General features: G+C 37.4%; 1 protein-coding gene across 1 annotated transcript; it reads left to right on the top strand.

Moving 5' to 3' along the window:
* Positions 1–1,990: 1,990 nt before the first annotated feature.
* Positions 1,991–2,923, top strand: LOC130032476 (olfactory receptor 2A5-like). Its single transcript, XM_056124032.1, has one exon. The coding sequence runs from the start codon at positions 1,991–1,993 to the stop codon at positions 2,921–2,923; it is 933 nt and encodes a 310-aa protein (XP_055980007.1).
* The last annotated feature ends 15,697 nt before the right edge of the window (positions 2,924–18,620 follow it).

Genomic DNA, 18,620 nt, shown 5'->3' with positions numbered 1-18,620 from the left:
ATTGTAGCAATAGTTTTATAGGGCACAGTTATCTCCAAGTGCATCCAGTAAAACACGATAAATATGTGTGGCTTAACTCTGTTATAACAACAACAAAAAAGAAGAATGCAGATCTTCTTCATAGGCTGATGATCAACCACACTAAAATTCTTTGTTTTGTTTTTGGGTCACACTTGGCTTTGTCAGGTTTACTCCTGCACTCAGGGTTTATTCCTGGTGATCTCAGGGAACCATATGGGATGCCAGGATTGAACACAAGTCAGTAGCATGCAAAGCATGTGCCTTTGGATGTGCAAAGCGTGTGCCACTATATCTCTGACCCCACAATTGAATTTGTGATGATCCTTACATATTTTTGAGATTAAGATATTTCTGCTTTAGAGTTGATGCTTGCATCTATTTCTTCATCTCTCTCACAGAGCCTGGCAAGCTACCAAGAGTATCAGGCCCAAACGGCAGAGCCTGACAAGCTCCGTATGTCTTATTTGATATGCCAAAAACAGTAAACAAGTCTCACAATGCAGACGTTACTGATGCCCACTTGAGTAAGTTGATGAACAATGAGAGGACAGTGCTACAGTACTACCCATCATAAATCTTAAGAAACTAATCTAAGACTGTACTCTGTAGAAAATGGATAGACCATGACTGATGCAAGTCAGATCAGATCTGAGCATTTTAACTATTTCAAAGTGATGGTAATAATTATATTAAATTTTTAAAATTTGCTATGAATGTATATATAATGATATCTGTGAATTGGATTATTCAGACTTTTGGTCATTCCACATGATTCAAGAGGGAATCCTATTACTTGGATGACTCAATCACTTCTGAAAATTATTATCTAGGAACAAGAAATTCTTCTGGGATCACACATTGGAATTAAAAAGAAAAAAGCGTTTGAAACCAAAGGAGAAATGTGTGTATTTTAAACTTAATTAACCTATTAAAAGATGCCTAAAAAAAGTCCTGAATAGTGTATTTTGTCATAACTACTCCCTGGTTGTATTTGAAACACTAGTAGTAAGAAGTATAGGTCAATCTTTTAGATTCAAACAGTAATATCCAATCACTTCTTACCTGTGGATTCGAAAAAACAGAATAATTCCTTGGTCACTATGGCAGACATGAAGAACAATGACCATTAATGTTCTTCTTATTCATTTATTTTTTTCTTTGTATTCATATTAATGATAGCATAAAATATAGCTATCCTCACCTTAACAATGAGCTCTAACTTGATATAAATGTGAACAACCAATGAAAAATAAATTTAAAAGAATATATTCAGAGTTTTTATCACTACTATGGACGATATATATTAAAGCTAAGAAAATCTGAGTCAATATATTAGTAGAAATTAAGGCTACAATATTGTACTAAATTTACAATCAGAGAGAAAAAAATACTGTATATACAATTAAAAATTATGTTGTTATGGTTTCTGTTTATGTAATATCCTGAGGATAAAAAAAAGTAGATATCTTTGGTTTTGGGAAAAAAATGTAACAAAATATAAAACAGTGTGATGACTTAACTTTACTCTTTATGTTTCAAAACCTTAGAATATCTGGCCAAAGAAATAGTTAATCAGGTAAGACACTTGCCATGCACACAACCAATTAAGTTTTAATCTGAGGAAAAAATGTATGTTTCCAGGAGCACTGCCAGATTTAGGCCCTCCCAACAAAAACCTAAGAATATTTGGATACAAAGTAAAAGACATGATAAAACAAAGTTGAAAAACAATTTAGTAAAATGTTTATAGATTGTTTACATCTGTAATTTTAGGGTAAATATAGTAAATATAATGAAGTTTTTTTTAATGACAACCAAAATAAAAGAAAATAGTGGGGAAAATCAGAGCTAAGCATTATTCAGCGATGCAAGCGTCTTCAGAGTTTGCTTTAACATAAATAACTCTAATTCTCATTTATCTCCAGACTGACCATTCTGTCACATTGAGCGCTTACACTGTCATTCAGGAATGGGAGGCAACCAGTCATGGTTCCCAGATTTCATCCTGGTGGGATTCCAGCTCAGTGCAAAACTGGAAGTCTTCTTCTTCTGTATCTGTTGCCTGTTATACATGTCAAACTTGTTGGCAAATGGCATGATCTTGGCACTCATTTGGCTGGACCCCAGGCTGCACTCGCCCATGTACTACTTCCTGTCTCATCTGGCCATCATTGACATATCCTATGCTTCCAGCAATTTGCCCAAATTGCTGGAGAACCTAGTTAGACACAAGAAAACAATCACCTTTGTCTCGTGTGCTATGGAGATGGTCTTATATATGGGTTTTGCTTCAACAGAGTGCATGATCTTGGTGGTGATGTCTTATGATAGGTATGTGGCTATCTGTCACCCCCTCCAATACACTGTCATCATGAGCTGGACAAAGTGTAAGGTCCTGGCCATCATTTCCTGGTCCTGTGGTTTTTCTCTGGCTGTAGGAAATATAATTTTCTTTCTGAGAATTTCCTTCTGTGGGTCCCCGGAAGTAAACCACTTCTTGTGTGAAGTCCTGTCTGTCCTGAAAGTGGCCTGTAGTGAAACTTCACTCAACAGAACATTTGTCTTTGCTGGAGGCGTGTTCATCACATTGGGACCTCTTTCCTTAATGCTCATTTCCTATATGCGAATCCTCTGGGCCATCCTGAAGATCCAGTCAAAGGAGGGTCGCAAGAAAGCTTTCTCCACCTGTTCTTCCCATCTCTGTGTGGTTGGGTTCTACTTTGGAATAGGCATGGCAGTGTATGTGGCCCCAGACAATGGTCAGCAAGATGAGCAGAAGAAAATCATTTCCTTGTTTTATACTCTCTTCAATCCGTTGTTGAACCCCCTTGTCTACAGTCTGAGAAATGCTCAGGTGAAGGCTGCCTTCCAGAGAGTATTTCAGAAACAGAGGACATTATAACGTAATGTAAATTTTCTTAGGGGTTGATCCTTCTTGATATTTGCTGGAGCAATGCAACTCAATTCTACGAGAATAGTTTAAAATCAAGTATTATCTAAGAGAAACATTCGCAGAATGGCTGAATAGGAAATCCCAGACTTGCTTTTCTGTTAACAACCAAATAGCTCTCATGAGAACACTGGAAACCATTTGAGAGATTTCTAGACTCTAGACACGCACTGGTTAAAGAAAAATATAGTTTAGTGGGAAGAGAAAGTCATGGTTTTTCACCTTCCCTCAGCATCACTTCCCTAGTCCACTCTGGTATGATCAAGAGCGAATTACCAAATTCTGTCTCATCCTAATGACCAAAGAAAAGAGAAACCATCCATGGAATTCCATAGGTGTCTTATCACAGAAACATATTTTGTCTTAACTAACAGAACACTGATAGAAATGGCAGTGTTGATAGCAGATTGGAATCACTGTGATGTAAGAGAGGTGCGAACTCTAGGTTTCTACAAAAGTAGACACATCATCTCAAATAAACACCACATAATAAGGGTTTAAAGACCTCTTTGAGTATGTAATTAAATAACTGAACAAGCTTCTATAGCAGGCGGGAGGAATGGAAAGGAGAAATGGGTCAAGCACAGAGGTATCTAGGGGATACTTCTTAGTACTCAGGGATTTCTCCAGTTAAGTGCTCAGAGGAACACATACATGCTTCATGGATCAAATCTGGACCTCCTGCATGCAGAGCATGTGCTCTCGACCTTTGCACTATCTCCCCGGTTCCGAGCAAACCTTTTAAATGGAGAAAGTGCAAATATAAATACAGAGGTCGAGAGAAGCTGAATCCCTTGGAAAGGTTGTGAGATCTCCACTCTCTCTAGCTGGGCTGAGTTCTAAAGCTCTTCAGCACTTAGTACACTGAATATAGGAGAGGAGAGGACACAGTATCCAAAGCCCAAATATTGACTAATGATCATATGACATATAAAGAAATGGGAAACTTAGGTCAAGTAGAGTGACAAACTAAATGTTCAGGGTTCCTTCCTAAATAATACAGACTTGTAAGTTATATGATAAATGATCCAAAATAGCCATTTAGACAATATTTATTGACCCAAAAGAAAGCACACACTACTGACCAAATCAGGAAAATGAAGCGTGGACAAAAAGTAAATACCACAAACAGGCAAAATCCATTTTAAAAAATATGAAATTTATGAAATTTAAAATATAAGAACTAAATAGAAAAATCCAGAAAAGATAAATGGTGGGGTTTAGAATCTATCTAGAGACGGTAGCACTGTAGCACTGTCCTCCTGTTGTTCATCTATTTGCTCGAGCGGGCATCAATAACATCTCACACAAGTTGTAAGACTTGTTTTTACTGTTTTTGGGCATATCAAATACATGATGGGCAGCTTGCCAGGCTTTGCCATGGTCTAGAGACTGAGGAAAACAAATACTGCAAACCAATAATGGGGTGTATCAAAAGAAATACCTATAAAACATTTCTAGCATCTAATTTAAAAAGAAGATGGAAAATTAACAACTTCATTAAACTCTATACCACTGTAGTACTGTCATCCTGTTGTTCATTGATTTGCTAGAGCGAGCCAAGTAACGTCTCCATTGTCAGACTTGCTGCTACTGTGTTTGGCATATACAATACGTCACGGGTAGCTTGCCAGGCTTTGCCATGTGGGCAGGATACTTGAACTCAAATTAGAAAAATACAAAATAAACCCAAAGTTAACAGTGGGAATGAAATAAGTATTAGAACATAAATAAAGTAGAAAATTGAAAATTAGGGGCAAAATTCTATAAATTTAAGAGTAATTTTTCCTTTAAAATTTAGCAACCCAATAAAATCAATACCCAAAAGTCTATGGCTTTCCTATATGCAAATAGTGAGAGAAAAGAAAGTGACATGAAAAAAAATCCTGTTCACAACTGTGCCATAAAAAATCAACTAACTAGGAATTAGCTTAACTAAGGAAGTAAAGGACCTGTAAAAAGAAAACTACAAAACGCTACTTCAGGAAATAAAAGAGGACACGAGGAAATGGAAAGATATTCCATGCTCATGGATTAGGAGAATTAACATTGTCAAAATGACAATACTCCCCAAAGCATTGTACAAATTCAATGTGATCCCTATAAGGATACCCATGACATTTTTCAAAGATATGGAGCAAACACTCCTGAAATTCATAGGGAACAATAAGCCTCCATGAATTTAGCTAAAGCAATTCTTGGGAAAAAGAAAATGGCAGGAATCAACCTCCCTAACTTCAAATGCTACTACAAAGAGTAATAATTAAAAGAGCGTGGTACTGGAAGAAAGGGAGAGCTGCAAACCAATGGAACAGGGTTGAATATACTGACATCTCCCCCCAAGCATATAATCATCTAACCTTTGATAAGGGAGCAAGCAAAATCTCTTTAACAAAGTGTGCTGGCAAAACTGGAAAGCTAAGGGCTCAGATATCTGCCTAACACCATGTACAAAAGTAAGATCAAAATGGATTAAAGACCTCAACATCAGACCGGAATCCAAAAGACTCTTTCAGGGTTAGGAGAACGAGACCCATTATTGTTACTGGTATTTGGCATATTGGGTATGCCACGGGGATTTTGCCAGACTCCGCTGTGTGAGCAGGTTACATTCAGTTTAAGATGTCGCTTCCGGGAGCTGGGTTTTATATTCTCTGGGTCTTGGCCATTGATGAGATTACATGTCGCCAGGGGGCCAGTTGGTGGGTGTGACCCCTGCCTACTGGAATATGGAGGATCTGGGTTGAGGATGCTCAGCCCCAATCCAAGCAGACTTGGAGATGTCAGCCCCGGGACCCGCATGCCTTTGTTCCTCTGCTGGTACCTTTCATGCGTGTGGAGAGTGGTATTATGGTGGTGGCTGGTTCTGGAGGTCGTCGGCTGCTGGAGCCCTGGTTGGGGTGAGGAAGTAAGTCTACACTTGTACCTCATGGTGTTTCACTAATAACGATTAAAAAAATGTTTAGCAACCCAAAGGGAAGATTAAATGACCTGAATTTGTCTATCAACTATCTTAGCTATAATATGATAAAAGATACTTTGAATAGTCTAAAAAATTAAATTATAGTTATCCAGGGCTAGTAGAGGAGAGATTGGGAAGAAAGGTATCCCTAATGTCACAGAGACTTTATTTGGGATAAAAATGCTATGTAGTTGGAGAGAGTTAATGGCTGCATATCGTATGAATGACTTAATCACACTGAGAAGTACTTCAATAAATGTTACAATTTTGTGCAATCTATGCTTCTCCACACTAGGGAAGTAAGGAAATACTTTGACCAATGACTATATAATACAGTCTTTCCTGGTTTTACAATTATAATAATTGTTGCATGATATAGTTGTACAAGAGCACAACTTCAATGTAGATTTAAAATGTTAAGAAATATGCTTTTCCCTCATAAATAGTAATGTCAAATAAATTATTAGGAAGTTCTAAATTCCATTTGAATTAATGACAAAATAAATGATGAAAAGTTGTTAAAATTATTAAAAAGTTGTTTAATTATATAAAAACCCAAAATTTATTTTAAAAGCTTAAAACATATGTCAAATTATGCTATAATAAGGCAAATTATTCTCATTTGAAAGATATTTTGATGGTCTCAAGAATTAGTACTTGGGCATTTACTTAATTCTGTATTCATTCATGGGCTATCTTACTTGCCATTTCTTCAAGACTGGTTCAATTATATACATTTCAAAATAACTTTTCCCACCAATATTTTTACTGCATGAAACCATCATTTCAAAATTGTCTGGATATTATGCAAGAGATGTTAGGTAGTTTTGAAATAATTCACAGAGTGTAATTTCCATGACCATAAAATTTCCTCTGAATGTGAAATAACTGAACAATTCTTATTATGTCATGATTATGAAATCAATAAAGGCTGCCTTTTAAAAGGTCTTAGCTAATCATTTTATTTAATGTTAAAATGATTTTATTATGAATTTTATCTAAATAACAGATTAAATGCTATCTCAGTTTTATCAACTAAATCAATACTATCCTCTTTGATTTGGGGGGCTTGATTTCCAGTGCAATTTTGGATTCGCAGAAAAGTAGAGTGTAAAATCCAGTAAGTCATAAACTCTCTCATCTTTCCTCATAGCTTATCCTTTTATTAATAGCTTACGTTATGTGTGACACATTTGCTAAAATTGATAACTAAATGTTAATACATGATTAATAACTAAAGTATATAACTTACAAATTCATTTCTACATTCTCTGGGCCATAAGGGTTGATAAGCATATAGTCGCACGTGCTCTCTATTACAGAATTATGAACTTTATTGCCCTTCAAAACCTGCTGCATTCTACCTATGATCTCTTCCTCTCTCTCCCAGACTCCTAATAACCCCATTTATTAGGAGTCTGACCTTTTAAAGATCGTAATAGGGTTTTTTTTGGTCTTACTCTGAAATTATATTGTTGAAAGCAATACACTGTATCACTGTATCACTGTCATCCTATTGTTCATTGTTTTCCTCGAGAAGGCACCAGTAACGTCTCCTTCATCCCAGCCCTAAGATTTTTGAAGGTGCCATATTCGAGGCTTTTACAGGGTCAGGAGAATAAGACCCATCATTGTTACTGGGTTTTTGGCATATTGAATACACCATGGGGAGTTTGCCAGACTCTGCCAGGTGGGCAGAATACTTTCGGTAGCCAACCAGGTACTCCAGAGTAAGAACTAGATAATAAGATGTCTCACGGCCGCAAATGCGGCCATGCACTTCTGGGAGGTAGGTTTTATAGTCTCTGTGTCTTGACTGTTCATGGGATTACACAGCACCCTACACCTATGTATGTATGTATGTAGGCGTTACACCTATGTGGGTGTAACATCTACATACTGGAAGATAGGGGATCTGGATGGAGGAGACCCAGTCCCAAACTGAGCAGGCTTGGAGATTGGAGCCCCAGCTGCCACACACCGGGTTCCTCTGCCAGTTCCTTCATGTGTGAGGCTCACAAAAGCAATACAATCTGGAGTATTTTAAGATTGACTTTTGAACATAGAAATATGAATTTAAGATATCTCCATTTTCTTTTGTGACCACGGGCCATTTTCTTATACTGCTGAATTGTATTTTATATATGGATATGTCACAAGTTCATTTATCAATTAATCTATTGAAAGGCATCTTACTACTTACAATAGTAAATACTATGAATAAAGTGGCTGTATACATTTACATCATAGTGTCCTAAATTAAGGTTTTTCAGTTCTTTGGGGGAAGGACCAAGGAACATGATTTAACATAGCTTTAGTTGTTATTGCTGTATCCTTAATGAGGACTTAAATATTCTCATTGTCCATGACACCTCTGCATTTCTAGATTTTTAGATCACATGTCATGAGAGTTATGATATCAAATGACAGTGGTAAATTATGACAGAAATGTTAAGAAAAAGCAAGTACACATCTGGTGATTGGCTGAAAGATCACCTTATTAGTAAATTAACTTCTGTGTGCAAACCTAGAAATAAAAGAATAGCAGGAACATTTCCTCAATTGGTCGAGGTATACATTCAACATACAGCACAGGAATCTCTGAAAAATACTTCTTAATCTAAAGAATTTTGCTCTGCTTCCAGCTCTAGGTTATTTCCTGAAAAAATCTATACGTCTGATATTCATTTACTTATTCTATTCTACTCCAAAACAGGAGAATTTTTTCATCAAGGACAAATGCTATTGAATTATGCTATTTTTGCTCAGAACATTATCCTTTTATACCCTATTATCTTTTCACTCAAAACATTAGAACACTTTGAATATTAGGATATAATAGCTTAGAAATAACAGTTCCATGATAAGGTAAAGAAAACATTGCTAGGGACTCCATCACTAGACTGATTTTCACCCCGATTGCCTGTCACTAAAGGTAAAGGTAAAGGTAAAGGCCCTCCCGTTGATCGTCGATTTGCTCGAGCGGGCCCAGTAACGTCTCCATTGGAGACTTTGTTGTTACTGTGTCTGGCATATCGAATACTCTCGGGCTGGAGTGATAGCACAGCGGTAGGGTGTTCGCCTTACAAGCAGCCAACATGGCCAACCCGAGTTCGATTCCTCCGCCCCTCTCGGAGAGCCCGGCAAGCTACCAAGAGTATTCGATATGCCTGTCACTATTGATACCAAATTTAATAGCAAGTGTGCTGATATATTTACGAGTGGGCATTATTTATAGGTACACAGAACTATCATCATCCTTCTAGTACTCTTTTTTTATAATAAATTCTATAATATTTCTGCATATCAATATCTTCGAGTAGCTGTTGTCATCTCTTCGGCTGAATTCAAGTGGTATTCATAAAGGTGACATCCTCAACAGTTGTCTCTCCATCTTTTTGTTTTGTAATCAAAACTTGGCCAACCCAAGTTCGATTCCTCCACAGCTCTTGGAGAGCCTGGCAAGCTACCTAGAGTATGTCGGTGGTACAGCAAAGCCTGGCAACCAACCCGTGACGTATTTGATATGCCAAATACAGTAACAAGTCCTAAAATGGAGACGTTACTGGGCCCGCTCAAGCAAATAGATGAACAATGGGAGGACAGTGCAACAGTGTTACAGTGATCTGTAAGTTTGATTCCAGTGATCTATAAGCCTGTTTTTATTCCACTACTATGTTGTTTTGGTTACTACAGTATTACACCATCATTTGAAATCAGGATAAATTATTCCCTTTTTTTCCTTAGAGTGACTTTGGCTTTCATGGTTCCAAACGACATTTTACCCCATTTCTATGAAAATATCATTGAAATTTTGCTAAGAATTTTATTATATGGGGCTGGAGAGAAAGCACAATAATACGAAAGACAATTGTCTTCCATGTGGCTGACCTGGGTTTAGTCCACAGCATCTCATATGATCCCCCAAATATCACCAGGATATATTCCTGAACACAGAACCAAAAGTAAGCTTGGAGCACTGTTGAGTGTAGTCTCAAAGCAAACAAAAATAATAATAATAAATATTTTATTAACTATTATGATGATATAGGTAAAATGATCAGGTAAAAGAATCTTAATTTGGGACCAGAAAGAGAGCTGGTCAGGGTATTGTGCACTAGAACCCAAGTCCAAACTCAGTAGTTCAGCCCCCTTTAAGTACTAATAAATATAGCCCTGGGGGCTCCAGAAGCAACGAGAGGCTTTAGTGGCCCCAAATATAGTTTGATCTGAGCAACTTTGCAATCCTGCAGCCCTTAAGTGGAACCGTCTGGCCAGATTGCCAAAGTAACACTAGATGTAATCTTCTGGGACCTTTCACCACTACTTGGAAAATCTGTGTGAACAAACTTTAATTCTCTGACCTTTGAGCATGGGATATCTTTCCATTTTATTTTCACTTCATTTTCTTTTGATAGTATCTTATAATTTGTAATGAATACATTATTCACTTCCTTAGTTAAATTTATAGATATTTTATATTTGTATACCATCATAAATGCTAATGCTTTCTTCATTCCTTTTTCTGAAAGTTTGTTTCTATATAGAATTGCAAACGACTGTATTTGTGATTTCTAATTATTTTTGGTAGAGTACTTTGGGTTTTTTTATATATAACATAATTTCAGCTTTAAATAGTGACTAATACTTGTTACTTTCCAATTTGAATACCTTCTATTTTTATTATTTATTTATTTATATAATTATTTATTTTTGGCTTTTTGGGGTCACATTCGGTGATGCTCATGGATTACTCCTGCTTCTAAAGGAATCACTCCTGGCAGTGCTCAGGGGGCCATATGGGGTGCAGGGATTGAACCCAGGTCAGCCACATGCAAGGTAAATGCCCTACCTGTGCTGAGCCATTACTCCAGCCCCAAGTTTTTTTTTTAATTGTGATACTAAGTTCAATATTAGGAGTGACAGTGGACAATTTATCTTATTTTTTATATATCATTTTTACCCTTAATGTTATTGATGCTAAATGTCACATTAATGAGAACCCCTTATATTTCTTAAGTAAACGCCATTGCATTATGGTGTATGATATTCATAATTTATTCTGAATTATATTTGCTAATATGTTGTTAAGAATATATGTTCACTAGAGATATTTGCTAGAAATTTTTTATTCTTCATTTTGTTTGTTGTCCCGATCATATCCAGTATCATATCATATCATATGAGAATAATATTTTCTGCATAGAATTTGGAAGAATCTCCTCTTTGACTTTTGGAAGCATTTGAGAATGGGTGTTATGTCATTGAATGTTGGGTAGAATTCACCAGTTAACCCATTTGATCCTGGATTTTATTTATTGAGGAGATGTTTATTACTATTTTCATTTTTTTACATTTGATAAGTCTGCTCAGATTTTCTGTATCTTCATGATTCAGCCTTGGGTGACAATACAAAGAACGTTTGCCATTCTTTTTAAGTTGTCCTGCTTGTTTGCATACAAATGTTTGTAGTAGATCAAGTCTTTTTCTCTTTCTGTATGGTTAATGTACTCTCTTTCATTCATAATTTAATTTTGGTCTTTTCTCTCTTCTTCCTAGCCAAACTGTGCATGTTGTACCCTCGTGCTACTGCTAAATACATCTTTGTTTCATCAATCTTTTGTATTTTGTTGTTATGGCTTCTATGTTATTTCTAATATGATTTTATTATTTCCATTCACCTGCCAATTAGAATTTCATTTGTTTCTTTATATGTAAAGTTATCCTATGCAATTTTAATATCTTTATTATTGAAATAGGCCACTGTTTCTATAATCTTCGCTTATGTACTTTTTTTTAAATGAATCACCGTGATATACAGTTAAAAAGCTTTCATGTTTGAGTTTCAGTCATGCAATGATTGAACCAGTGCATCCACCAGTGCACATTTTCCACCACCAATGTCCCCAGTATCCCCTACACCTCTCTCCTCCCCCTGCCTCTATGGCAGACATGATTTCAGTACAGAATTTTCATTCATCTAAGATAATTTTTGTTTTCCCTTTGATGTTTTGATGATCTAATAGTTGTTCAGTAGCATGTTGTTCAATCTCTCTTTTATCTTTATTACTGTTGTTGGTATTAGGCACTGTGATTTGTTATACTGTTAATAACAGGGCTTTGCGCATACAATGTTCCAGTAACACACTCTAGACCAGAGTGTTCTATGTCCTACCGGACTAACCTATACAGTATACCCTCCATAGAAGTTCTAGAAACAAGTTCTCAGACTCTGATGCCTCTGTTATTTCCATTTTTATTTATATTACAGATATGAGAACAATAATTCTGAATCTGTACTTTTCCTTCTGAATTAACTTACTCTCCAGATTTCTCCATGTAGTAGAAATTGTATAATTTTGTCTTTTCTTGTTGCTAAATAGTATTCTATTGTGTATTTAGTCCAGAGTCTCTTTTTTCAGTTATCTTTTCTTGGACATGGATTGTTACCATATGTCGACTTTTGTGAATAGTGTTTCAATGAGCATAGGAGCATAAATGTCTTTACTGAATAAAGTTTTTGGGTCCTTGTGTAGAGACTAAGAAATAAAATTTCTGATTCATGTGAAATATCAATTCTTTCTTTTTGTTTTGTTTGGGGGCCACACCTGCAATGCTCAAGATTTACTCCTGACTCTGTGCTTAGGAAGCGAGGGGATCATATGGGGTACTGAAGACCAAACCCAGGTCAACCACATGCAAAATAAGCACCCTTTCCAAAAACAAAAGCCCAGGTCCAGATCGATTCACTAGCAAATTTTTCCAAACATGTAAAGAGGACCTATTGCCAGTTCTTCTCTAGCTATTCCAGGAAATTGAAGAAACAGAAACTCTCCCAGTTACTATGAAGCCCATATCTTCCTGTCACTGTCACTGTCCTCCCGTTGTTCATCGATTTGCTCGAGCAGGCCCAGTAACATCTCCATTGGAGACTTTGTTGTTACTGTGTTTGGCATATCAAACACGGATAACTTGCCAGGCTCTGCCGTGCTGGCAAGATACTCACAGTAGCTTGCCAGGCTCTCCGAGAGGGGCAGAGGAATCGAACTCGGGTCAGCCATGTTGGCTGCGTGCAAGGCAAACACCCTACCACTGTGCTATCGCTCCAGCCCATATCTCCCTAATACCAAAGAAAAAAAAAGACACCACAAGAAAAGAAAACTATAGGCCTATATCCCTAAGGAACACAGATGCGAAGATTCTCAACAAAATACTAGCAAATAGAATTCAACAACTCATCAAAAAGATCACACATCATGACCAAGTGAGATTCATACCAAGGATGCAAGGATGGTTTAACATTCGGAAATCAATCAACATAACCCATCATATCAAACAAAAACAAACACTGTCCTTCCATTGTTCATCAATTTGCTCAAGCGAGCCCAGTAACTTCTCCATTTTGAGACTTGTTGTTACTGTGTTTGGCATATTGAATATGTCATGGGTAGCTTGCCAGGCTTTGCCAAGCAGGCAAGATACTCTTGGTAGCATGCCGGGCTCTCCAAGAGGGGCAGAGGAATCGAACCCGGCTCGGCCAGACTAGCTGTGCACAAGGCAAATGCCCTAGCACTGTGCTATTGCTTCAGCCATATCAACAAAAGAAAAGATAAAAACCATATGCTCATATCAATAGATGCAGAGAAAGCATTTGACAAGATCCAGCACCCATTTATGATGAAAACCCTCACCAAAATAGGGATACGAGGGACTTTCCTCAATATAGTTAAAGCCTTTTACCACAAGCCTACAGCAAGTATCATTCTCAATGGGAAAAAACTGAGAGCCTTCCCTCTAAGATCAGGCATGAGACAAGCATGCCCACTCTCTCCACTGCTGCTCAATATAGTACTGGAAGTACTTGCAAGAGCAGTTAGGCAAGAAAAAGATATTAAGGGCATTCAGGTAGGAAAGGAAGAAATCAAGCTCTCACTATTCGCAGATGATATGATAATACTCAGAGAACCCTATAACGTCTAACAAGAAACTCTTAAATACAATAGACTTGTATAGTTAAGTTGCAGGCTATAAAATCAAGACCCAAACGTCCATGGCTTTCCTATATGCAAACAGTGAGAGAGAAGAAAGCGACATCAAAAAAACAATCCCATTCACAGTGGTGCCCCTGAAAATCAAGTACCTAGGAAGCAACTTAACTAAGGAAGTGAAAGACCTGTACAAAGAAGACTACGAAACGCACTTCAGGAAATAAAAGAGGACATGAGAAAATGGAAAGTTATCCCCTGCTCACGGATCGGGAGAATAAACATTATCAATATGGCAATACTCCCAAAAGCACTGTACAAATTCAATGTGATCCCAATAACGATACTCATGAAATTCTTCAAAGAAATGGAACACCCCTGAAATTCATATAGAACAGTAAGCACCCACGAATAGCTAGAGCAATTCTTGGGGAAAAGAAAATGGGAAGAATCAACGTCCCCAAGCTCTAACTCCACTACAAAGCAGTAATAATTAAAAAAAAAAAAACATGGTACTGGAACAAAGGTAGAGCCGCTGACCAATGAAACAGGGTTGAATATACTGACATCTCCCCCCAAACATATGATCATCTAGTTTTTGATAAGGGAGAAATAAATGTGAAGTGGAGCAAGGAAAACCTCTTTATCAAATTTTTCTAGCAAAACTGGACGGCTACGTGCAAAACACTGGTCTCAGACCTCTACCCAACACCATGTACAAAAGTAAGATCAAAATGGATTAAAGGCTTCAACAACAGACTGGAATCCATAAGATAAATAGAAAACAAGGTTGGCAAAACCCTCCACGACATTGAAGCTAACGGTATCTTCAAAGATAACGCACCACTGGCCAAGCAAATGAAAACAGAGATAGACAAATGGAACTATGTTAAACTAAGAAGCTTTTGCACCTCCAAAGAAACAGTGACCAAAATACAAAGACAGTTTACAGGGGGAGAAAGTATATTTGCCCAATACCCATCTGACAATGGTTTAATATCAAGGATATACAAAGTACTTGTTGAACTCCACAAGAAGAAAACATCCAACCCCATCAAAAAATGGGGTGACAAAATGAACAGAAACTTATTCAAAGAAGAAATCTGAATGGCAAAAAGGCACATGAGAAAATGCTTTACATCATTAATAATTAGGGAGATGCAGAGCAAAGCAACAATGATATATCATCTCACACCACAGAGACTAGCCCACATCCAAAAGAGCAAAAGCAACTGGTGTTGGTGCGGATGTGGCGAGAAAGGGACCCTCTATCACTGCTGGTGGAATGCCAACTGGTTCATCCCTTTTGGAAAACAATATGGATGATTAACAGAAAAATAGAAATTGAGCTCCCATTTGATCCAGTAATACCTCTCCTGGGAATATATCGCAGAGTGGCACAAAAGTACAGTCGAAATAACATCTGCACTTATATGTTCATTGCTGCACTGTTCACAATAGCCAAAATCTGGAAAAAGCCCGAGTGCCCAAGAACAGATGACTGGTTAAGGAAACTTTGGTACATCTACACAATGGAGTACTATGCTGCTGTTAGAAAAGATGAAATGAAATTTACTAAGAAGTGGTACTACATGGAAAGTATCATGCTAAGTGATATGAGTCAGAAAGAGAGGGATAGACATAGAAAGATTGCATTCATCTGGGGAATATAAAGTAACAAAATAGGAGATTAAGACCAAAGAATAGCCAAGATAAGTACTAGGAGGTTCACTCTATGGCTTGGAGGCCAGCACACACGCTAGGGGAAAAGGCAGCTCAGATAGACAAGGGAACACCAACTAAAGGGTGTTGGGAGGATCCTCCCAGTGTGGGAGATGCGTGCTAAGAGTAGACTGTAGACTGAACATGATTGCCACTCAATTCCTCTTTTGCAAACTACAGCACCCAAAAAGAGAGAGAGAACAAAAGGGAATGCCCTGCCACAGCGGCAGGGTGGGTTGGGGGAATGGGGGGTGGGAGGGATACTGGGATCATTGGTAGTGGAAAATGGGCACTGGTGGAGGGATGCACACTCGATCATTGTAAAACTAAAACCCCTGATCATGATCACGATCATCCTGTTGTTCATCGATTTCCTCAAGCAGGCACCAGTAACGTCTCCTTCATCCTAGCCCTTGAGATTTTAGAAAGTGCCATATTCAAGGCTCTTTCAGGATCCGGAGAATGAAACATTGTTACTGGTTTTTGGCATATTGAGTATGCCACGGGGAGTTTGCCAGACTCTGCCACACAGGCAGGATGCTTTTGTTAGCCTGCTAGATTCTCCAGAGTAAGAACTAGATAATAAGATGCCGCGAGGCCGCTGCCTCCAGGAGCTGGATTTTAAGTCTCTGGGTCTTGGCCATTGCTGGGATTACCTGGCGCTGGGGGCAGTTGGTGGGTGTGACACCTACCTACTGGATGATGGGGATCTGGGTGAAAGAGGCCCATTCCATATCCAAGCAGGGTTGAAGATCTCAGCTCCAGGACCTGCATGCCTGTGTTCCCCTGTTGGTTCCTTCATGCATGTGGAGATTGGTCTCAGCATGGCGTTGACTGGTTCTGGAGGTCGTCAGCTGCCGGGGCTCTGCTCTGGGCAGGGAGGAAAACTCAACCTGACTCCCTCCAAGGGGCCCTCAACTGAAACCCAAGCACAAAAAGTTATAAGTTTACAATGGTACCTCATGGCATTTCACTAATAAAAATATTTTTAAAAGAAAATTACATTAAAAAAATAAAAATAAAAATTACAATATCTACTAGACTCAATAAAATTCAATCAAATGATATTTTAATCTGCAAAATTATAGATAGTGAACAATGATGAAATGGCATATATATGTAAATATGATATGTATGTATGAATATACATATATTTGTGGCATATAGACACATGAGAGCAAATATATGTATACATACATATCACATGAATATGAGCAAATATATACTCGGTACTTGCCTTTATATATATAATTTTTTATTTCTCTTGAACATTCTCATTTTTATATGAGAGCAAGTTCCGAGTGAGCCTGGAAATGCATCATGCTTATAATAGTTCAATTTTGTTCAACAGAGAGTTCAACCCCACACAAAAGAGAGAAAAAATTCTTCAACAATTGGTGCTGGAAATGCTAGTTCTTTTCTTGACAAATAAAGTTAGACTCAGTGTATATTGCAAACATTAAAGCAGACACAAACCTGGGTGAAAGCTCATAGTGTGAGAGTGCATTCCTCACACAAAAATTATCCAAGTTCAAGTACCACCATGTATGGATCCCTAAACATAACCAGGTATTGCCCTGGTGGTCCCCGGAATGCTGAAAGCAAGGAGTTGGATTTCTGTTGGGCCTACCACTGGCCCATCAGGCCCACATTGCTGGATAGAATACTGCCAGAAATAACCCATGACATCACCAAACACTGTTTATGACGAATTTCCCAGAGTGGAGTAAAAACAACACAAGGCCTCATATTATGAAAGCACCTAAAAGAAAAGTCAGGGAAAACCTGTCCGTCATTGGCTTTGGCAATGCTTTCTTGTATGTGATCTCCAAAGCATTGGCAACAAAAGCCAAAATGAAGCAATAGGACAATATCAAACTCAAATATCCTACATCTCAAAGTTAATAATAGAGACAGTAAAGAAACTGGGCTGGAGCGATAGTAAAGCAGGTAGGGCATTTGCCTTGCATGCAGCTGACCCGGGTTCGATTCCCAGCATCCATATGGTTCCCTGAGCACCACCAGGAGTAATTCCTGGGTGCAAATCCAGGAGTAACCACCATGCATGGATCCCTAAAAGCGGGTATGATCCAAAAAGCAAAAAAAAAAAAAGACAGTAAAGAAACTCTCTTTGGAATGATGGAACGTATTATAATTCATTTGCCTGCTGATATTAGTATGTGTAATCTGTGTAAATACATACAACCGTGTAAATATATACAACTTCACATTATAAGTTTATTTTAGTAAGAAATTAAAGTCCTGAATGGATATTTTGTTAAAGAATAGGTACAAATTGTCAACAGGCATCTAAAATCAAATCACAATAAAATATATAAATTTATACCTATTAGGATGACAGATGCCAAAAATAAAATAGGAAAGTTTTTCCTAGGGATTGAAGATAAGCGAGTCTACAAACTGTTAGTGGAAATATAAATTAGTAGTACCATTGAGAACAATATGGACAGTTCTCTAATATAAATGAACAATACATAGATCTATCTACTCATCTATATACACACCAATAAAAGAGAAACTGGCATACACACCTATACCTCTGCTCCCATGAATATTGCATATTATCAACATTTAGTCAAGACAAAACAAAGCAAATTGTCTGAAAATACATTGAGTGATGGCATACGTGTTTATGTGAATGTTTAATGCAATTTTTTTCTCATAGAATTTTGAGGGTATATAGAAGAGTTTGAATTTGTAAAATGGAAATATAAAAATATTGTGATAGAAATAAATATAAAAATGCTGGAACGCTATAATGTGTACTGGTATAATAGCAACTCTCAGGTTTATGACCCTTGAGATATTTGCAAATCAGTTGGATAGAGTATGATGCCAAAAAGTGACCTTACTTTTGGCTAGAATATTCCTCCAAGGAAAAGACTGATGAAATTTTTATTTTTTTCTAGAGAGAGGATTCAGGGATCTCTTTCTTTTATCTTATAAAGAAGGCAGATAC

The sequence above is a fragment of the Sorex fumeus genome, unplaced genomic scaffold (genome assembly GCF_029834395.1).
Source record: "Sorex fumeus unplaced genomic scaffold, SorFum_2.1 ptg000048l, whole genome shotgun sequence".
Taxonomy (NCBI): Eukaryota; Metazoa; Chordata; class Mammalia; order Eulipotyphla; family Soricidae; genus Sorex; species Sorex fumeus.
The sequence above is the reverse complement of the archived record's forward strand: the minus strand, read 5'-3'. Positions and strand labels throughout refer to the sequence as shown.